At 29.4% G+C, this 23,295-nt stretch overlaps 1 protein-coding gene across 1 annotated transcript; it reads left to right on the forward strand.

The window, feature by feature from the left end:
* The first annotated feature begins 2,984 nt into the window (after nucleotides 1–2,984).
* On the forward strand, nucleotides 2,985–12,045 carry LOC125817843 (homeobox-leucine zipper protein ROC8-like). Its single transcript, XM_049497354.1, has 10 exons — nucleotides 2,985–3,114; nucleotides 4,087–4,204; nucleotides 5,564–5,755; nucleotides 6,627–7,157; nucleotides 7,438–7,530; nucleotides 7,635–7,844; nucleotides 8,571–8,754; nucleotides 9,760–10,025; nucleotides 10,787–10,876; nucleotides 11,567–12,045. Exons 1-10 carry the CDS (start codon nucleotides 3,002–3,004, stop codon nucleotides 11,933–11,935), a joined length of 2,166 nt encoding a protein of 721 aa, XP_049353311.1. The 5' UTR covers nucleotides 2,985–3,001; the 3' UTR covers nucleotides 11,936–12,045.
* Nucleotides 12,046–23,295: the final 11,250 nt, after the last annotated feature.

Below are 23,295 nucleotides of genomic sequence, written 5' to 3' on the forward strand. Positions count from 1 at the left end.
GTCACACCCATAACCACGCATCCATCTTTCCCGTTTTATTCCTCTTTTTCATGATTTTTTTCTGCCATATTCCCTATTCATTGCACCCTCCCTTAGGGCTAAAAGGTGCAAATGTATAACAACAATGGTTCATATTTTAAAGATTGCGTCTCTTTTTCTTTAATTTTGTGATATTTGCAGTTTAATTAGGGCTCAAGGTTAGTGAGATTAATATTTACATAGTAAAAATTGAGATTTTTTGGCTCCTATTTTAGGATTATTGTGGGTGACCTTTACATGATTTAGGGTGTTGTTGATATGAGTTCGATTTCTTGTTTCTTTTTAGGTCTATCTGAGTTTGTAGTGCGAAATTGAAATTGAAATTATTATAACAAAAAAATTTAACCTCCATTGAAGTACTTTAAGCTTTGAGAAATAATGGGAGAGATAATGACTATAAAATGGGAAAGAAGAAGAGAAAAAATAAAATAAAATAGACTAAATAAGTCCCTCACACGTCAATAGCGAGTGTATAACACTCACTTTGCCATGTCAGCTGAAAGTGTCAAAATGACACAACGGAGCCTGACATGAGGTGTCTAAAATGAACAAAGCCTAATTAAGGTGTCTAAGTGAAAGATCGTGCCAAGTTTAGGGGGCCACCGATGGGTTAGCCCTTAAATTTGAGTGTATGTTTATGTATTATGCCTTGTTTTAATTTGTTAACTAATGTTCAATGTGAATTTGGACAATGAGTCTTCAACTTTTTGCAATAAAATTTACATGTTTTGAAACTACATAAAAAAATATTAGAATTAATAATTAAAAATACATTTTGCGGGTTTTCTACTTAAATTATTAGATTTTCACTTTTTAAAATTTGAACTATTACCAACTATTTATCAAAACGTCCCTCAATTATCAATTATTTCTTTTCCCGAATGAAATACCATCATCGTTCAGATAAAAAAATAAAATAATTAATAATTAAATTATATTTCAATAAATAATTGATAATAGTTTAAGTAGAAAACGCGAGAGCACTTAAGGTTGACTATGGTTTAACACTACCCTAAGGTTGGAGGATCCGTCAGATATCAAGAGGAAAAAATGAAAAAGATATTTTTAATGACAATAATAATATTCGACCAAAAGTTTGACTAAAGTAGATTTTTTTTTTAAAAATAATTAAATAGTCAAACACAAATTTGTCATTTTCCCAATATTCAAATATGAAATATTTAGGAACTAACCATATTTGTTGATTCTATGTATTGAGAGCCAAATAAAAAAAGCGAAGAAATCAATTACCATATTAGCTAAAAAAAATTAAGGGAAACTATTGAATTCTTTTCCTATAAAGAACTTCCTAATGAAATTACCAAAAATGTTAATTTGTGTTTTAAATATCTCCTTTAAAAATTTATTTATCTTTTCTTATTTTTATTCACTTTTTATTTCAATTTTAGTGTGAAAATATGTGAAATAAAAAGAAAGAAGGGTTAATGGAAAAAGAAAAAAATAAAAAATTTAAGACTATTTTGTGATTATATTGTAATTTATTTTTTGTGTCTGCAAAAAAAAGGGGCATCTAAGATAAATTTTACAAGATGAGTGACAAAATAAAATTTGATTATCAAGAAAATAAATTCAAATTATCCGTTTAAATAAAGATGGCCAAAAATAATTTTCATGTGTGAAAAGAATTAAATATGCCCTTTAACTTTGCAAAACTGTCAAATATACCTACATGAAATTTATTTTCAAAATTATTTTTTCACTTTCATTAGACAAAAAGGATATATCTGGGTCATTTGTAATTGTAAGGGTATATGTGAGTCACTTTTATAATGAAGGGTATGTCAGCTCTAAATCGCAAAGTTGAGGGGTATATCAAACCCTTTTTCTTTTCATTTTTAGTGTGATAATATGATAAATAAAAAGAAAGAAGTGTGAATGAATAAAGGAGAAAAATGTAAGAAAAAAATTTAAGACTGTTGTTTTTGCGATTACATTGTAAGTTATTTTTTTCGTATCAATGAAAAATAGGGAATCTATAATAATTTTTCAAGAAGATGGGTAAAAAAATAAATTTAATCATTAAGATAATAAATCCAAATTATTTATTGAATTAAAGAAGGGAAAAGGAAAAAAAACTCATGTGTGAGAAGAATTAAAAATACTTCTTAACTTTCCAAAAGGATCAAATATACCTACATAGATTTTATTTTTTTTAAAATAAAAAATCAAATAAATATACAACAACAACGATAACATAAACAGTGAAAAAAATAATAAATAAATCATAATTAATTTTTCACTTTCGTTAGACAAAAAATATATAATGAGTCATTTAATAGGAGGATATGTGAGTCACTTTTATAACAAATGTATATCAATTCTAAATCGCAAAATTGAGACATATATCATGTCTTTTTTCTTTAATTCTTTTGAGGTCGAGTCAAGTCTATCCTCTTTTGGTTGAGTTTTGTACTAATTAGATTAAGTATTAATGGTTAAAAATTGTGATTTTATTATTAGAAAGGATAATTATGTGATTTTGATGGAAAAAAGTCATAATTATATTTCTATTTATGAAATACAACTTATGGTGCAATTTAAATAAACTATATATAAATAACAAACCAAATATACTAATCTCAAACCAAATATTTTGTGAGAGAAAAACAAAATACATTACAATTCTTATTTTGTGTTCACACTTTGTATTCTTTAGAATTCCCCCCTAATTTTTTACAATTCAGATTCTATGTGTTAGTCACATGTTAAGTCAATGTATTTTCTACTATATAAATAGACCACTTACATTTCTTTCTCTCTATCTCTATTCATCAATCAAAAGGTGTGTAGAAATCTCTCTCTTATATATTTATTTTCTCTTTGTTTTATTTTAGTTGTTTCTTATATAAATTGTTTGTGTAAATAATAAATCAAATAGTTTAACGCTTGATTTTTTGTGTTTCTTTTGTTATTTGTTTTAACAAAAAATTAGCAAAGAAAAATGACAGATTCTGGGGAAGAACACGTTGGAGAATCATCGAATTCCCAAAAGAAATCAAAAAGGCAAAGACAGTGTCATAGACACACTATGGAACAAATTCAAAGACTTGAAGCGTAAGAACAATTTTTTTTTTTTAAAAAGAATTTAATCCTTCATATATGTTCAATCTTTTTTTGTTTGTTTGTTCAAAGAGATGATGTTATTTTCATAAAATGCATGAATGATAAAATTAAAATTCATTAGCGATATAGTAATTTATTTTCTATATGTGTTATTTGTGCATTAATTTATGTTAAATTTTTATTGATTTCAAGTATTGTTTTTTTCTTTTGTTCTTTATATATCCATTGATATTTAGTGAAAGATCTGTACTTTTGATTTTGCTATTCAATTTTTTTTTATTGAATTACTAAAATGATTCAAATATAATTTATTTGGATGATTCATCTATCATGTAGATACATTTTTATAAATGAATCAGTCTGTTCTTGATTATTCATTAATAACTTTAACATAAGGGGATGAATTTCCTTAATTTTAATGTTTTTCTCATTTTTGTACAAAAAAAAACAAACAATCTCTTTCTCATGGTGTTAGATACCTCTTTTGAGGCATGATTAATTCAGATTTTACATAAAAAAAAATTCACTTTAGGACCCAACTAATCCAGATCGCATCGAAAAATTTCACTTTAGAACCCGTCTAATCTTGATGTGTGTTGTAAAGTCTACTTTAGGATTCGTTTAGTTCATATTTGTATCAGAAAGTCTCACTTTGGGGGATAAATCACTCTCTACCAAAGATAACAACTCCAGCCATAGGACTGAACACGAGACCTCTAATTAGGATAAATGAATACTTACTGCCGCTCAATCTTTGGTGAGTATATGGCACATGATCTAGGACCTGACTAATCTAAATTCAAGTGGGGAATTAAGTCCTATTTTAGGGGTAAAAGGTTCCTTACCAAGGAAGCTTTAGTTCCAACACATAAAGTCTTTTTTGTTCTTTGCATTTTTAGGGGTTTTTGTTTTTTTTTTTAAAAATGAACAATAATGTGTTTTTTGTTAAAATTTTGAATGAAGATTTTTCAAAGAATGTCCGCATCCAGATGAGAACCAACGAAACCAATTGGGTATGGAAGCCGGGCTTGACCCAAAGCAGATCAAGTTTTGGTTTCAAAACAAAAGGACTCAAACAAAGGTAATTTTAATTAATTAGTTCTTTTTCTATAAATTCAGATATACTTAATTATGGCTTATTATTATTATTGTTGTTGTTGTTGTTATGCAACGGCAAGTTAGTATTTGTTTTGTTTTGTTTCTTTTGCAATAAATTGTGCAAAAATCTAGAAAAAATGGCTAATTAAAAGTAGGAGCGGTTAAATGGCCATGCTAGTGAATCTCTTGCGTTAGACCCCAAAATTATTTCTCTAAATTTAGTTAAGTTGATAGAATGTGGAAATAAATACGACAATTTCTTATTATTAATTAAGTTATTTACTTCCACTTTCATTTTTGTTTTTCCCCTCTCTGTACAATTAATTTCATTAGGGGTATCAAGCTGCTAAGGAAGTTCTTTGACCTAATGTAAGGTCCGAGGCTAGTGTAAAAGTAAGTTTTGATTCACAGGTCATTTAGAAGAGAGGAAGTGTCAGATATCTTGGTTCTATTATTCAAGGAAATGGGGAAAATGATGATGACATCATACATCGTATAGGTGTAGGGTAGATGAAATGGATAGTTTGTTGATCATCTATTCTTCTTTACTATTAGTTGTATACTAGTATTACTCTTGTAGTTTCTTTGTCGTTTTAGTTTGGTTATTATTTGTGGTTTTTTTTACACTTTGTTATCATGTATCTTGTTATGATTATTGTTTAGGATGATTTGTCAGGTTGTCCATAGTATTTTGTCATGATTGTCTTCATTTACGTTATTTTTTCCTATTCTACTTTGGATGATTTTTCTTGAGTCGAGGGTCTATTGGAAATAACCACTCTACCTCTAAGGTAATTGTCAGGTCGGTGTACATTGTACCCTCCCCAAACTCTACTTTGTGGGATTACATTGGATTTGTTGTTACTTAATAACATTTTTGGTCCTTCAATTACTATAAAATTCTAATTTTGATACCAGTATTATCTAGCTAAGTACATAAATCTTCAATTAATTTAAATGTGCACTTTTGATCCCTTTATTTGTGAATATTCACAAATTTAACATAATGATTAATTGTACAATTACTTAATTACCTATGTGTTATATTAAGTTTTTATTATTACTTTATATTTGATGGTCATATAGTTTTAAAAGTAGTTCATACTACATACATCATATATAAAAGTACTAGAAACACACATTTCGATTGATTGAAATTTAAATGTGATTCGTCAAATCTCACAAGGACCAAAATAATTATATACCTATATTTTAGGGATGAAAAATGCTATTTTTTAAGGAACTATATATTCATTCTCTTTCTACATTTAACTAACTCATAATTTATGATTTTGTTTATCTATATATACATATATGATTAATTTTTGTTATATTTCATCAGACACAAAATGAGAGATCCGACAACAATACTCTTCGAACAGAAAATGAAAGATTTCTTTGTGAGAATATGGCAATGAAAGAGTCAATGAAGAATATTATGTGCCCAAAATGTGATGGACCACCCATTGGAAAAGAAGAAAGGGCACGTAATTTAGAAAATATGAAAATGGAAAATCAAAGGTTGAGAGAACAGGTAAACCTTTATTTATTCGGTTCATTTTACTTTATTTTATTTTTGTTGTTAATTTATTTATTTTTCATGAAAAGAATTAATTATATATAACAAAAGACACAACAGATTCATATTTTGAAATTGATGATTAATTCGGTCTTTAAGTTATTTAGCACATAACTCACGTTGTACTTTGAAATGAAAGGGGTCATATATAACATATTTGTTGAGCTTTTAGTCGAATTTTATTGTATAAGTCTATATTTCACCTCGAAGATATATATTGAGGTGAATGCAAGCATCTCATAAGTACCAGGTTCATTTGAATCTTGTATTTTTTATGTAGAGCATAGATATATGTAAAAAAATCACTAAAATATAAGTAAATTTTATATTTGAATCCATAATTTTATAAATACAACAAATTAAGCGTTAGATGCATACTACCAAGGATTGTGATGGTTTGAATAAGGTTCCATAACCCTTAACCAAGGGTCTTAGGTTTGAGCTTTGGTACAAAAAAAATTCTGATAGGAAGTGTTTCTCCTTTTGACGGGATTTACATGATGCCAATCTGAATTTGTGGATGCCCTAATGTGGGTACTGAATACTAGGTGAAATTTTTCCCGAAAAATGTTAAATAGCTAAAAAGGCCTAACTCATCTAGTATAAATTTTGAATTCATTTTTGCCCCCCCTGCTTATGATTTGCACCTACCCTTGACAAGAGATCATATTGATCTCACCGTCAATCAATTGAATGAAAAGGATTTAAGTTATATACACTAATATCAAATTATTTACTCTAATCTTTTTAGGTTCTCAAATCTCTTCTATTATAAATAATTACCTATTATTGTAAGTAAATTAACTTTAACAATTTTCTTTTGCAGCATGAAAAAATATCAAATTTCCTCTCAAGTGTTCTTGGAAGGTCTTTTGTGATGGGTTCAAATTTGGCACCACCAAAATCAACTCTTCAAACTTCATCAAATTCATCTGATGAAAGTTTATTGAGTCAAATATGTAGCTCTCCTATTGGATATCCTCCTCAAGAAAATAATCATAATAATAATAATAATAATGGTCTAGCACATTCAATAAATATTAATAATATCCCAATAATGTCTCCATCACGACAAGAACATTATGAGTTTCATCATGATAATAGGCAGAAAAAAGATATGTTCGAAATAGTTGTTGCTTCTATGAATGAAATGTTTGAACTTTTGCAAATGAATGATCCAATTTGGGTAGATTCATCAAGTGATGGGGGATGTTTTATTCATCGTGAGAGTTATGAAAGAATATTTCCAAATTTGAATCGACCTTACAAATCAGCAACTGCTCGAATTGAATCATCAAAGGATTGTGGAGTTGTGTCAATGACTGCAATTGAGTTGATCCATAGTTTTCTTGATCCAGTAAGTTTCTTGAACGCTTTCATGTTATAACTATTCAGTTCACAAGTGATATTATCTGCTTTAGATCTAGGTTGATGTATGATTTCAAAACATGTCAATATTAGGATATAAGGCTTACTTCCTATTATATATGCATATCTCTCATGTGCTTAGTAGAGTAAAGATGAGTTTGAAATTGAGCTAAGAACATGGACAATGAGTATTTATTTTGATATGTAGTTATTATTGCTATTGTTTAATCATTAATCATATATTTAAAATGATTGACTTGTATATGCAGGTCAAATGGATGAACTTGTTTCCTACTATAGTCACAAAAGCTAGGACTATTGAAGTTCTTGATTCTGGAACTTTGGGAGGCTCTATACAATTGGTAAAATATTGATCCATCTTTTAAATTTGTTTCCCTAGGAATTAAATAAATATTAAAATTGTTTCATAAAAATGATCTAATTTTTTCTTGGTTCGTGAAAACAGATGTATGAAAAGTTGCATGTTTTATCTCCTTTAGTGGAAGCTAGAGATTTTTTCTTCATACGTTATTGTAGACAAATTGATCCAACAACATGGATTATGGTAGATGTTTCATATGATTTATTCAATGAGATTCAAAGTGGCGTACCTTCTTATTCTTGGAAGTTTCCTTCTGGATGTGCGATTCAAGATATGGGCAATGGCCAAAGTATGGTACGAATCATTTCCTCTGTATATGTCACTATTTATATAAAAGGATAACCCCATGCACTAAGTTCTCTCTATACACGAGGGACAAATTACAATGATCTATTATATACAGTCTTATCCTATGTTTCTGCAGGAGGTTGTTTCGACAACTCAAACATGTAACATAAATATCACTATTTATATGTAGCTTGATTTACAAAGAGTATGTTACATAGTTAAAATTTACTTGTACCAATGCATATCTCATGATATCTATTGTTCTTAATATGGTATAAGAATCACACCTATCTTTATTCTGGCTTTATCCAATTTTAGATCCTCATGTTATATTATTCAGGCTCCAAATTTTCAACCTTGAACGTGCGTGAGGGGTTATTTAAGTGTCCCTATATAGGCTTAGAAAATGATCCTTTTGTCTCAATGTATGCCCTTGGACAATCCAACCAACAACCTTATAAGTCATATTTTGAGACTAAGTTAAGATTCAATATAACCATCTTTTTAACATGCTATCAATTTGTCAGACCTATCACTATTATACTTAACTTTACAATGTTGAACCCCGTCCCATATTATGTTATTCATACTTCAGATGTTCAAATTTAAACAATCTTTACCTCATAACATCCACTACTAAAAAAGTACGAATTTCCAACATACATTCCTAATTATTTGCCAATGAGGTCATTATTTTTATTTTGTTTTCTTGATTATTTTCATCTCTGGTAGGTTACTTGGGTGGAACATGTTCAAGTAGATGAAAAAAAGCAGGTTAATCATATCTTTAGAGACTTGTTGTGTGATCGTCAAACATATGGAGCTAAAAGATGGATAGTTACACTTCAAAGGATGTCCGAGAGACACAATTTTGCAATGGGTGCAACATGTCCTACTAGGCATGACTTCAAAGGAGGTTCGGTTTTATGTTCCCTTCTTTATATATTTACGACCTTTTGTATTTTAATTTATAACATATTATAAGGATCTATGTCAAATTTCCCGTCACCTCAAGGCGGCTTTAATTGAAAATAAAATTTTGAAGGGGGTCAAATTCATCCCTTTATCCTTGTTTATTTGAAACATGATCTTCTTTAAAGTTTTTTTTCTTTTATTTAAAAGTGTGTTTGGCACAAAAGAAGAAGTTTTTTTTAAAATAAGTTACATTTTATGTTTGACTAGAGAAAATGTTTTCTAACTAAAGGGGCAAAAAAATGATCTCTTCTTTTATTTTTGGGCGAAAGTCATTTTTCTTCGCAATTATCTCAATTTTTAACTTGAAACATGTCCTTTTTTAAGTATTCTTTTTCTTTAGGGGTGTGCTTGGTATGATGATCCCTCCCCCCCCCCCCCCCCCCCCCCCACCAATAATTAGTCACTTCTCTCTTTTTTTTTTGGAAGTCATTTTTCTTTGCAATTATCTCAAGTAGCTATTAACGCCATATCAACTCTTTAACGACACTTGGATATTACTATCATCTTTTACACTCAAAGATCTCATCAAAACACTTTCCAGTCTATTAATTATCAATCTTCAATAAAAGATCTTTTTTCTAGAAAATATATTCATTCTCCAACCAAGCATGGAAAATAAAAATTTATTTCCTGAAACAAATTATTTTCCAAAAAACATAAACACACCCTTATCTGGCTTACTTATTATTATTGTTATTATTACTTTCCTATTGATTTATCCTTCGATTTTTGTATTGCATGTTGTCTCTTTAGCTTCGATTATATCACTACTGTATTTGCTTTACATATGTGAATTTTGATATACTTGACTTGAGATGAAGATTTGTCAGAAACAACCTCTCTACCTTCTCAAAGTAGGGGATAAATGTTTCGGACACACCACAATCCCAGACTTCACTAGTGAAATCACATTGGATATGTTATTGTAATATTTTTTTTCTTTCAGTGTTTAATGATCCAGAAGGGCTGAAAAATACGATACAAATATCTCAAAGGATGGTGAAGAGTTTTTTTGGAATCCTAAATATGACGGACAAATTAGATTTTCCAACTTCATCACAACTAAACAGTGGAGATAGAATTTCTATAAGAAAAAATGAAGAAATTACCCAAACAAAAGGCTTTATTGCCACTGCTGCTACTTCCCTGTGGATTCCCCTTTCATTCCAAGATGTCTTCAATTTCTTCAAAAATGACAAAGCAAGGAGTCAGGTATGTATCAAACCTTTTTATAGTAACGTCGTTTGTTTAGATATTTTTTAGTTGGTTTATCAAGATATTAATTGTTATAGAAAACATAATAATATAACATGATAGATATTGGTTCCAAATAAAACTTTCGTGCTATATTAAAATGGTCAAGGGTATTTCGAAAATAATCCCTTTATCTCTAAGAGGGAGCGGTAAGATATGTGTTAAATTTACCCTTTCTAGACCCCACCTTGAGGGATTTCACATGATATGTTGTTGTTGTTCTATATTATAGTGAAATATTGTCATAGGAAATGATTGCCATATAAGGGTATGACCGTATGTATCTTTGCACTGAATATTCAATTTTTAATGCAATGAATCAAACGTCTAATGAAAAAGTAATTTCTACATTTTGAATCCCTGTAAACCAAATGACCCCTAAAAATACATATAGAAATTGACTTTTTTCGGTCCCTGTATAGATTTTCAGGTGAAACTATAAAAACACAAATATGATGAATCTGAACTCATAATTTTAAAATCAAAATAAAATGAGCTCAATGTTAAGAATTTTTGAAATCGTTAATTAAAGTCTCGAATTCGACTGATTTACTAAAATTGTGTTCCCATGTTATATTATCTACATGTTTTACTAGTCTTGGCATTAATTGTACATATATTTTTTTAATTAAAAGATCTTAAACATTACTCATCTCACAAACTAATTTTGACTATTGAATTATGATATTGTTTATCTTTTGATTATTATTATTTTCCAGTGGGATATTTTGACCGGTGGACTTAAAGTAATGGAGTTAGCTCGAGTACCAACAGGAACTTTTCCCGGAAACTGTATTACAATCATTCAGGTAATTGTCATATTTATTTATTTATAATTTTATATTTTCTACTTAAATTATTAACTAATAGCGACATTTTTCAAGAATCAAATAAAATTACTTACGATTGGATTTATCTTTCTTTTTTTCACATGTAGAAATACCAAATATTTTACCTTGTATCTTTTTTTTTCCTTTAAGCTTTTTAATCCTTGATTATTAAATCAAAATGCATTTTCTATGGTCCAATTTCACTTTTGAGTTGTAGTCAATTAACAATAAAAACATAAACAAATCTAAGACTAGCTTTTGTCACCTTTAATTTATATACATTGATAATTTGAAGATCTTCTTCGCATTATCGTAACTTAGGCTATTATATATAGAAAGTTGCGTGTGTCGTATCTTTTATATTAATAATTCCACTTGTTTTTTATGTGATCCAATAATTACATGCAACAATATTTTAGGTGAACTAATAATGTTAAATATATTTTACTATAAAAAAAAGACAAGAATTAGCTATGAAATTCCTCGTTAACCTGTTGTTAAATAACCTATAGCTAACAACATATTTATAATCCTTTGCTAATTCATTAATAAATAGGATTAGTGGTAGAATATTTTTTTGTTTAGCAATAGAAATTATCCTTCACTATTTCTTATTCTTTTGAGTGTTTACACTGATATTTCTGAATTGTTGCATTAATGTATATGCAGTCTAATATGCAAAAGGAGAAGTTAGTGCTCCAGGAGTCAAGTATTGATGAAATGGGAGCATATTTAATCTTTGCACCAATAGAGTTACCAACAATCACTTCAATTGTCAATGGACATGATGCAACAAAAGTTCCCATTTTGCCCTCAGGTATCATCATAAGTCCTGACGGTCGCCTCGTCTCGGATAGGGGCAATACTGCAAATGCACAAAATGGTTCAATTTTGACAGTGACTTTTCAAATATTGATTTGTGATAATATTAATAGTTCAATCTCTCAGCAACAACATATGGAGGCAGTGACTTCTATTCATAGCCTTTTGAGCACCACGATTTTAAAAATCAAAGCAGGATTAGGTTGCTCTGATTAAAAATTGTGATGGTTTAGTTTCATGTTGTTTGTTTGTTTTGAAGATTTTAAAAATTATACAATTGATGGTTTTGAAGGATGATGTATTCCCTTCTTTGTGACTTTTGAAAATGTCAAGACCGTGAGATATGTGTTGTTGCTATTATCTTTTATATTGATAGACATATTTGAGACTTCTCATTTGTTTGGTTTTTTAATTTTAGCCTGTTTTTGTTTTTTCGCTCATTATTTTTGTTCTTTGTCATATTACAATATCATGCCTTCCTGTTTTTGCTAGTCAAATCTAATGGAGTAGTGTATATATAGTATCCATGTGTGGATGGAATTATATGTTGTGAACACAGATAGCCCAGAGGCTAGCCAAGTTGTTGAGCCTAGGGCTAAATCACGAGGAGGCTCAATAATTAGACAACCAAATAATAGATTTGCTTGGGATCCAGATTGAGCGCACACACTTACTTACTTACTTCCTTTCTTTCTAGGCAATAACTCAAATGAGAACCTATATAGATAGGTGGTGATAGAAGGATTTAGTGGAGGGTATTTACTACTTTACTCTAGAATGTTTCTAGAATGTTCCTCCAACTGCACTTCTAGAACTATCTTTTCTAGAATATTTCTAGACTTTTCTCTCAAGAACACTCATTCTAAATATCTTCCTTCATTTCTTTACAACTCTTGAATATTCTAGATACTTCCTTAGCATATCTTGGATATTAACTAAGTTGGGGATGAATTCTTGACACTTTCTAGAGTCTAAGCTTTTCATCCTTCATTATTATCTTTATTCTTAGTTACTTGTTATTTTAGTAGTTTCCATTGTAATCCAATAGTTTAAGTGTTGTCGTCGTACGTATGGTTACCAGTGATTATATACTACTTGAGTATTTGTGTTGAGAATTCTAGTTTGATACATTATATGTAAATGTTTAATGACGTGGCCAGTTTCCCCGTGCTTTTAATTCTATATATCTAGTTTTTTCAGAATATTTGATTTATAGTCCGCGTTGACATACTTCAGACAAACCTCTATTTTCAAAATTTTGTCTCTCTGATTTGTAGGTTTTGTTTTTTTTTTTTTTTTTTCATGTTTGGTTATAGTAGGCACACTAGGAATTGTTTTGGCACATTAATTAGTGTCTATGTGTCCTTACTCCTTAGAATAAAATATGGCAACAAAACTTTTTTTTAATTAAAAAAATCATGATTAATGGCAATTAAGTCATTGCCATTAATTAATTGTCGCAAAAAATCGTTATTTGGTATAGTCAATAATGTTTAGCTATATTAATTGTGCCATGAGGAGCCTTGTTCCAACATTAGTAAGAGTTGGGTGGGTTGGGCTACTCATTGTTTAGCCCATTTTGACTCACTTTGTTTCAACCCAAGTGACATTTGGGATGGTTAATGACACATTCATTTATTAACTCGAACATGTTTAATTTTGATCCTTCCAAATTTAATCAAATACGCTCATCTAGCATCCCTAAACACATGCCCTTTTTTTTTTTTTATCAAAGATGAATTTAAATCCAAGTTAAAAGAAGAAATAAGTTCGTTGGATATTTATTGGCGTTTTATATTTGCAGTAAATTATATCTTTATACATATGCATGTATAATATACTATGATGTTCTTCTTGCCATGTTTGCTATTAGCTGTATATTTGATGTAATAGATTGAAGGGAAAAGAACACTCGTACCCAAAAGGATAAACTATTTACAAGTGATTATTCATTTATTTATATACTTTGATGGAATCAAAGAGGAAAAAGCAGTGCTTAAGTGAAAACGCTACTCAGTTACTCCTCGATACTATTAGAGTATATATATACTCTGATTGCATCAAGGAGGAAGAGACAGTGTTTCAGTAAAAAGACTATTCAATTTCTCGAATTGTCCCATTGACACCCCTAATTGTTTATACCTAATTTCAAACCAACAAATGTATGATATGTGATTGAATTTGCAGTACCATCACTTAACCTTGATTAATTAATGGTATACATTATTACTTTATACATCACTTAATTTTGGTATAAATATTTGGTGCGAATGCATTTTTTTTTACAAAAAAAAACACAAATAATACGAAATTATTTGGTTCTTGATGATTAATTAAACCTTTTCGTTATTAATAAACAAGTTAAAATTTCCTATTGCATCAATATTTTAATTTACCTTACTCTATAGAAGATTATTTTCCATTTGTCTAATATTACCAATTATAGTTTGCACAAAGCATTACGTGCCTTCTACTGTTCTACAATTCTCTTAATTTTAAGGAAAATTTTTCTTATATTATAAATAAATTTTAACCTATTAGATATTTTCCGTTTATTATAAAAATTAACCAATTAATGTTTGTATATAGAATTACCTTTTAAGTGACCTGATTGAAAACTATAAATTCACCCCTCTTAGAGATATACGTGAACCATTTTTTTTATTCTTATATATTACTAGTGAAATTACCCGCGCTTCGCGCGGGAATTTAATATCACAGAATATATAAAATAATACTTAAAACCTATCGGTCGCTAAAACTAAAACACTATATTATCTTACATAAAAAAAAAAAAATGTAAAGGAAAATGAAAATTATTACATCTTATCATTTATCCTTAATAACATAAGCATAAATTAATGAATGTAAAAATACATACCAGGATCTGTAACATAAGCAGTGGTGTCACTAAGCCACTCAACATGAGTAATGTACACAAATATTTAATTGTGAAGAGGAAGAAGAAGTTTAGAATTTTCGTTGTTTTTAAAATGAGAGGAAATCCCTCAATTTATAGACAACAAATGGTAGTGTGAACAAATGTTTATTGTGTCTTATCGGAAAGGTTACAACTTTTTAAAAAAGTTGCAACCCTTCAGAAAGGTCACAACCTTTCATAAAAGTCACAACTTTTCATAAAAGTCGCAACTCTTTATTAAAGTCGCAACGTTTCATAAAAGTCGCAACTCTTTATTAAAGTCGTAACTTTACATAAAAGTCACAACTTTTCATAAAAGTTGCAACTTTTCATTAAAGTCGCAACGTTTCATAAAAGTCACAACTTTTCATGAAAGGGGAAGGCTAATTTTGGAAATAAATAAATTAAAAGTGAATTCTGATTTGTGGTGGGGCCACATAGGTGGGCCTAAGGTTCTCTTTTATATATGATATATGATATATGATTATAGTGTAGTTTCACTTTGAAGAATATACAATTCTCATAGACACAATGAAGAGCCTTTTCACGGTTTATGTGATTTTCTTGCTTGTTTCATTCTCTGGTATATTTAATTTGCTTTCTTCGCCTTTTTTTAATAATCGTGGTGTTTAGGCCAATTTGTATGCATCTTAATTAATTTTACTATCCTACATCTCACAACACTAGAATAGATACGCGGTAACTTTGTCTACGAAAATTTAGTAGTCCAGTTGATTAGCTATCTATAATTCATATTCCCATCCCCACCCCCCAAAAAATCATGATTTTTTGGTTACTAATATATTTTGATTGTGTTGGATGCAGTGATGCAAACTAATCATGCATTGAGGCTAGAAAAAAAAGGTGGTAGTAATGGTGATGATGAGAAACACACTTGTCCAAAATTTAGTATTAATCAAGTAATTCAAGGTCCCTCGGGGAGTACACATTATGGCATCCCAGAGTAGAATGTCATGATCATGAATGGGTGCGAGTCAAGTTGTTGTGGTGTTCACCTCTCTTGTGGTCAATTTGTCTCAGCAAATTTTATAAATCCTAAGATTTTCAAGAGAATCGCGATTAATGATTGTCTTGTCAATAATGGAGCGCCTATCAAATTTGGACAAATCCTCTCTTTTACGTATTCCAATACCTTCAAATATCCTATGACTGTTACTTCAGCTACGTGCCCTAGATATGATTTTGTAGGATATTCTTACGTAGTACGATTATATATGCATGCTTGAATAAGGATAGAGATAAATATAGGCATTTTATATTATATAGTTGATTTTAATTATATCTCGAATTGAAGTGTAATTAGTTGATTAATAAAAGCTTATGCTTGTCTACCTAGTATGATAATGTTGATGTTGTCTTTTTTTGGTATGATAATGTTGATGTTGTCTTTTTTTGATATGATAATGAAATGACATTAACTCAATTACTCCTAAGTATTTTTGAGGTAATAAGAAAATCAATTGCAACTAAATATCTTTTTTTTTTTTGCTTTGGTGTGAAAGCACATATTTTTCAATTTATGTTCAATATTTACATTTACGATATCTATAAATATGTTAACATTATGCGCTGTAACGAATAATTGATTCTTTCGAATCATATGGTGAAAATTCTTCTGAAATTGTCATTTTTTCCATAAAGTCGAAAACAAAATAGTAAGTGAAATTTATGTTGAAACCCTAGTTGAAAAATATGTCATTGTTTATGCTTATGGAACTAACTAAAATGAAAAGTGTGTCACATAAATTGAAATAGAGAAATTAGTTCAAGTAATAATTAAGATGACAACTAATAACAACATGAATAATTTATATAAATAATTATTTTAAGAAAATTTCAAAATACTACTACTTCTTTACAAATAACTCAAATTTGTCACTCACAATATATGTTTGGTTTTCTCCTCTTGGAAAGTAGGTGCAAAATTATAAATTTATTTCTAAGTATATATATTTCAATATCTAACTATTTTCGTGTTATTAAGTAACAAAATCAATTTTTTGCCATTTTTTTAAGATATGAAAAAATTTCAAAATTTATTAATTTCACATTACACTAATATGAACTTTCCATAATATTTTTGGTAAGAACGTTACGAAATCAGTCTATTTAAAGGGTTTTCTCCTCTTGTAAAAATCAAGTTATATAGCAATCAAGAAAAATAAAAACATCCATATTTTTTATTTTATCTCTAGTTTCAATGGCATCTCCAAGAACATTGCAAGAAAGCATCAAGTAAGTTTTTAAAAAAAAATATATATAAGTAAAACTCTTATTACATAACATTTTTCATATATTTATTTTAAGTTTTTTCGTGAATTTTCCTCATTTTTAGGAAACTCGAGAATGTAGAAATGAGGGCACTTAAGCTTCAATACACATTGCTCTTCTGGCAATGCACATTGTTGATTATAAGGAAGAGTGATCCAACTTGCTTTACTTTTGCTCAACACAAAATAGACAATGAGATTGATGAAAACATTAAAGAGGTTAGTTTTCGATTTATTATTATAGGTATATTTAAGTTTAATTAGTTATATTCTATGTATTGATATGCGATAAAAATATATTTATATAGTTATTTACATTAATAATGTGTATAACGTAAATTCTATATATTATTGATGTATTTTTTGTTTCTTTTCTTTTGCAGATCGAAGAGTTACTAAGTGAAATCGACAATGCAAAAAAAAATGATCAATGAAGAATAAAGCTTTTAATTCTCAGTATTTATTTTTAAATTTTGTTGTTGTTATTTTAATCACACCTTGTTTTGTTGAAGTTAATAATATAAACTTTTTTCAGTTCTTGGTTATATGCACCTTGCAAAAGCACCAAACTCAATATTTTTTTATTTAGAGTATAATTGTTATGTGACAAGTGACAAAAGTTTTAACAACAATTAGATTTTAACTTGTAACCTTAAAAATCTAATGAGTTCAATGCTAAGAACTTTAACAGGTAATCAAACTCATCAAACCGAAACCCTAGATCCACATCCATTTATGTTGTGGGTGGGATGAAAGCTTAATCAATATATACATATATATAATTTACAAGTCAAAAGGTGTTTTTTTTTTCTTTTCAAATTTTATGTCAAATTAAACAATCATCTGAACCATATCAATACGAAAGAGAAATTGAGATGACGAAACAAACTTTGAAAAGCCTAATTTTTGTTTTATAAAACAAAATAACAGGGAAATTGGTACGATATAACTTCTATAAAATAATATGTCAAACCATATGTAACGATCGGGTTTAGTCGTTATAAAATTGCCAACGGGGGAAAATTTGGGGCCGAAAAAACTTTTTCATAGTATTTGTATATATTTTCCCAACCTTGTCTAGATTTGGACGAAATCGAAGTCTTTGAGGTGTGGGGAAATCTCGTAACAATCGAGTGAGTTGTTTTTTATTTTGATTGCATGATTAGTTAGATAACTTGTTAAGAAAATCGTACGACTTTATGGAATTGAATTTGGGTGAGTAGAACTCCCGAAATCGATCTTAGCGTAAAGGGTATTTTCTGATCGTCGTGGGTTAGAGGCGTGTTGTGAAATGAGATTTTGGAATTTCTTCAATTGACTCTCTGGTTCCGTTTGTGCCGCTTGGGCGGGAGTTTGGCTGCTCTGGCAGGGCTGCTACAGCGGGATATGGGGCGTTGTGGCGGGTACGACGAGACTCAACTTGTAGGTGAAAGACTAAGGGCTCACTGTTAAGCGGAAGCCGCTGGAGGAGGGGTTTCTGGTCGCCTTGGTGGGGTCGCTACAGCGGGATGAGGGCGCTACAGCGAGCCAGACACGACTTAATGTCTTTGATAAACCCTTAAACGACCTTATTATGCACTTTTTTGACTTTTTGAGCTAAGGAGACGACCCCATGCGACTTCTTGACCATTTTTCACCATTCTTGAGCCTAAAGGTAAGGTTTTAAATCCTCGAATCCATTTTTCAATCCGTACAATGTTATCTAGTGGGTCATTATCGATGGGGGAGGGTTTTGATCTAAAATTTATGGTGGAAAAAGCCCTAAATTGGGTATTAGGATCTTGGGTTTGGTGTAGGGTTATTGGGTTTGTTATAATCCGGATAATTAGACCTTTGATTGTTGATCCTTGCATATAAATTGTTGTTTGTAGACCTAGAACAAGCGGAAAAAATCCAGAAAGGGAAGATTCAAGTGCCTTAGGGAATTTAAGCTTGGATTCGAGGTAGGTGATGGTTGTGATTCTATGTTTGTGTGATGTATGCTTGTTCTTGCTTCATTATGATATTGTATATGTATGAATGTTGCAAATATTGATCACACTTGTTGTAAATGAGGTAGATAAAATATCACTGCCATGAAATCATGACTTAAAAAATGCATGATCTTGATGATGTACTTGTGTTTGTGATTGTGGTGTGTGCATGGGATCGGATTGTCACGTTCCGACATAATATTGGATCGGATTGCCACGTTCCGGCATAATAATGGATCGAATTGCCACGTTTTGACATAATATTGGATCGAATTGTCACGTTCCGGCATGCTAACTGTTTGAGTTTGGGTTCCATGAGAGGACCAATGATGTGGTGATAAATTTGTCTAATATTACCAATTATAGTTTGCACAAAGCATTACGTACCTTCTACTGTTCTACAATTGTCTTAATTTTAAGTAAAAACTTTCTTATATTATAAATATATTTTAACCTATTAGATATTTTTCGTTTATAAAAATTTACCAATTAATGTTTGTACATAGAATTACCTTTTAAGTGACCGGATTGAAAACTATAAATTCACCCCTCTTAGATATACGTAAACCAACTTTTTTTATTCTTATATATTATTATATTGTAGTTTCACTTTGAAGAATGTATAATTCTCATAGACACAATGAAGAGCCTTTTCACGGTTTATGTGATTTTCTTGCTTGTTTCATTCTCTGGTATATTTAATTTGCTTTCTTTGCCTTTTTTTAATAATCGTGATGTTCAGGCCAATTTGTATGCATCTCAATTAATTTTACTATGCTACATCTCACAACACTAAAATAGATGCGTGGTAACTTTGTCTACGAAAATCTTAGTAGTCCAGTTGATTAGCTATCTATAATTCATATTGTTGGAACTTGGACAAATATATACTACTAAGAAATCACCTAGTGCATGTACTATAATATAGACTTTTTTTTTAATTCCCCTCCCCCCCCCCCCACCAACCCCCCAAAAAAAAATCATGATTTTTTGGTTACTAATATATTTTGATTGTGTAGGATGCAGTGATGCAAACTAATCATGCATTGAGGCTAGTAAAAGAAGGTGGTAGTAATGGTGATGATGAGAAACGCACTTGTCCAAAATCTAGTATTCAAGTAATTCAAGGTCCCTCGGAGAGTACACATTATGGCATCCCAGAGTAGAATGTCATGATCATGAATGGGTGCGAGTCAAGTTGTAGTGGTGTTCACCTCTCTTGTGGTCAATTTGTCTCAACAAATTTTATAAATCCTAAGATTTTCAAGAGAATCGCGATTAATGATTGCCTTGTCAATAATGGAGCGCCTATCAAATTTGGACAAATCCTCTCTTTTACGTATTCTAATACCTTCAAATATCCTATGACTGTTACTTCAGCTACGTGCCCTAGATATGATTTTGTAGGATTTATTAATAATTCTTACGTAGTACGAGTATATATGCATGCTTGAATAAGGATACAGATAAATATAGGCATTTTATATTATATAGTTGATTTTAATTTTATCTCGAATTGAAGTGTAATTAGTTGATTAATAAAAGCTTATGCTTGTCTACCTAGTATGATAATGTTGATGTTGTCTTTTTTTGGTATGATAATGAAATGACATTAACTCAATTACTCCTAAGTATTTTTGAGGTAATAAGAAAATCAATTGCAATTAAATATTTTTTTTTTTTTGCTTTGGTGTGAAAGCTCATATTTTTCAATTTATGTTCAATATTTACATTTACGATATCTATAAATTACGTTAACATTATGCGCAATAGCGAAAAATTGATTCTTTCGGATCATCTAGTGAAAATTCTTCTGAAATTGTCATTCTTTCCGTAAAGTCGAAAACAAAATAGTTAGTGATATTTATGTCGAAACCCTAGTTGAAAAATATGTCATTGTTTATGCTTACGGAACTAACTAAAATGAAAAGTGTGTCACATAAATTGAAATAGAGAAATTAGTTCAAGTAATAATTAAGATGACAACTTATAACAACATGAATAATTTATATAAATAATTATTTTAAGAAAATTTCAAAATACTACTACTTCTTTACAAATAACTCAAATTTGTCACTCACAATATATGTTTGGTTTCCTCCTCTTGGAAAGTAGGTGTAAAATTATAAATTTGTTTCTAAGTATATATATTTCAATATCTAACTATTCTCGTGTTATTAAGTAACAAAATCAATTTTTTGCCATTTTTTTAAGATATGAAAAAAATTCAAAATTTATTAATTTCACATTACACTAATATGAACTTTCCATAATATTTTTGGTAAGAACATTACGAAATCAGTCTATATAAAGGGTTTTCTCCTCTTGTAAAAATCAAGTTATTTAGCAATCAAGAAAAATCAAAACATCCATATTTTTTATTTTCTCTCTAGTTTCAATGGCATCTCCAAGAACATTGCAAGAAAGCATCAAGTAAGTTTTTTTTTTTTAAAAAAAAATAGAAGTAAAACTCTTATTACATAACATTTTTCATATATTTATTTTACGTTTTTTCATGAATTTTCCTCATTTTTAGGAAACTCGAGAATTTAGAAATGAGGGCACTTAAGCTTCAATACACATTGCTCTTCTGGCAATGCACATTGTTGATTCTAAGGAAGAGTGAACCAACTTGCTTTACTTTTGCTCAACACAAAATATACAATGAGATTGATGAAAACATTAAAGAGGTTAGTTTTCGATTTATTATTATAGGTATATTTAAGTTTAATTAGTTATATTCTATGTATTGATATGCGATAAAAATATATTTATATAACTATGTTATTTACATTAATAATGTGTATAACGTATATTCTATATATTATTGATGTATTTTTTGTTTCTTTTCTTTTGCAGATCGAAGAGTTACTAAGTGAAATCGACAATGCAAAAAAAATGATCAATGAAGAATAAAGCTTTTAATTCTCAATATTTATTTTTAAATTTTGTTGTTGTTATTTTTATCGCACCTTGTTTTGTTGAAGTTAATGATATAAAAAAATTTCAGTTCTTGGTTATATGCACCTTGCAAAAGCACCAAACTCAATATTTATTTATTTAGAGTATAATTTTTATGTGAGAAGTGACAAAAGTTTTAACAACAATTAAATTTTAAGTTGTAACCTTACAAATCTAATGAGTTCAGTGATAAGAACTTTAATGAGTAATCAAACTCATCAAAACTGAAACCCTAGATCCACATCCATTTATGTTGTGGGTGGGAGGAAAGCTTAATCAATATATACATATATATAATTTACAAGCCAAAAGGTATTTTTTTTTTTTCAAATTTCATGTCAAATTAAACAATCGTCTGAATCATATCGATACGAAAGAGAAATTGAGATGATGAAACAAAATTTGAAAAACCTAATTTTTGTTATATAAAATAAAATAACTGAGAAATTGGTACGGTATAACTTCTATAAAATAATATGTCAAACTATAACATTTAACTTATAAGGTGCTTATACATACGTTCATAAATGCAGGACATATATTTGAACATGCACAACTATAACGTAAGCCTTGATTAATTAATGCTATACATTTTTACTTTATAAATCACTTAATTTTGATATAAACATATGATGCGAATAAGCTTTTCTTTACTAGAAAGACAAATAACACGAAATTATTCGGTTCATCATGATTAATTGAACCCCTTCGTTACTAATAATCACAAGTTAAATTTTCCTTATACTATATGGTATGAATATTTTTTTGACTTACTATATAGAATTTCTTTTCCATTTTTCTAATATTAATTCCCATGAAAATTAATAAAATGGGAAGTAGAAAAGCTACAGAAATATGAAGGAACAAGTTACTATGATATAGTCATTTCATTTGTATTGTATCAATGGTTTCATCAAACAAAACAAGCAGTTAGTTTTCTATTTATGATCAATATTTACATTTATGATATCTATAAATTATGTTAACATTATGTAATGACCCTAAAGGTCATTTTTGGAAATTTTCATAAAATGACCGTTTTACCCCTCCCGATAGTTGCCCCGAGTCCTAATTGTTGTATTTTCGAAGTTGGTTTGAAGGAAAATTGATGAAAAGTTGAGTTTTTGGAAAGTTGAGTTTTTAAGAGTTAAAGTTTGGTTAAAAGTGCTATTTCGAGTCATTTGGAGTTTCGAGACTCGAATCGAATTTCCGTCGATTCCAGCAGTTTTAGAATGTCGAAACGGGTCTATGAAAATTTACGGAGTCGAATTTGGAGTTAAAACGAAGATTTGAGGTCCTAAGTTGCAAAAATTGTGAAATTTTGATCAAGAGTTGACTTTGGTCAACAAACGAGGTTCCGGTGCTCGAAATGGAATTTCGAGGGCACCGTTGGATTCAGGGGGTGATTCTAAGTCTAGAATGAGTCTTGAT

The sequence above is a fragment of the Solanum verrucosum genome, unplaced genomic scaffold (assembly GCF_900185275.1).
Source record: "Solanum verrucosum unplaced genomic scaffold, falcon-dt-bn FXZP01000254.1, whole genome shotgun sequence".
Taxonomy (NCBI): domain Eukaryota; kingdom Viridiplantae; phylum Streptophyta; class Magnoliopsida; order Solanales; family Solanaceae; genus Solanum; species Solanum verrucosum.

Bases quoted from the DNA above. Each gene is read 5' to 3' on its own strand.
- LOC125817843 (XM_049497354.1), top strand. From the start codon at position 3,002: ATGACAGATTCTGGGGAAGAACACGTTGGAGAATCATCGAATTCCCAA. The intron at 7,531-7,634 runs GTAAAATATTGA...TCGTGAAAACAG, and splicing joins TGGGAGGCTCTATACAATTG to ATGTATGAAAAGTTGCATGT. The intron at 8,755-9,759 runs GTTCGGTTTTAT...TTTTTCTTTCAG, and splicing joins TAGGCATGACTTCAAAGGAG to TGTTTAATGATCCAGAAGGG.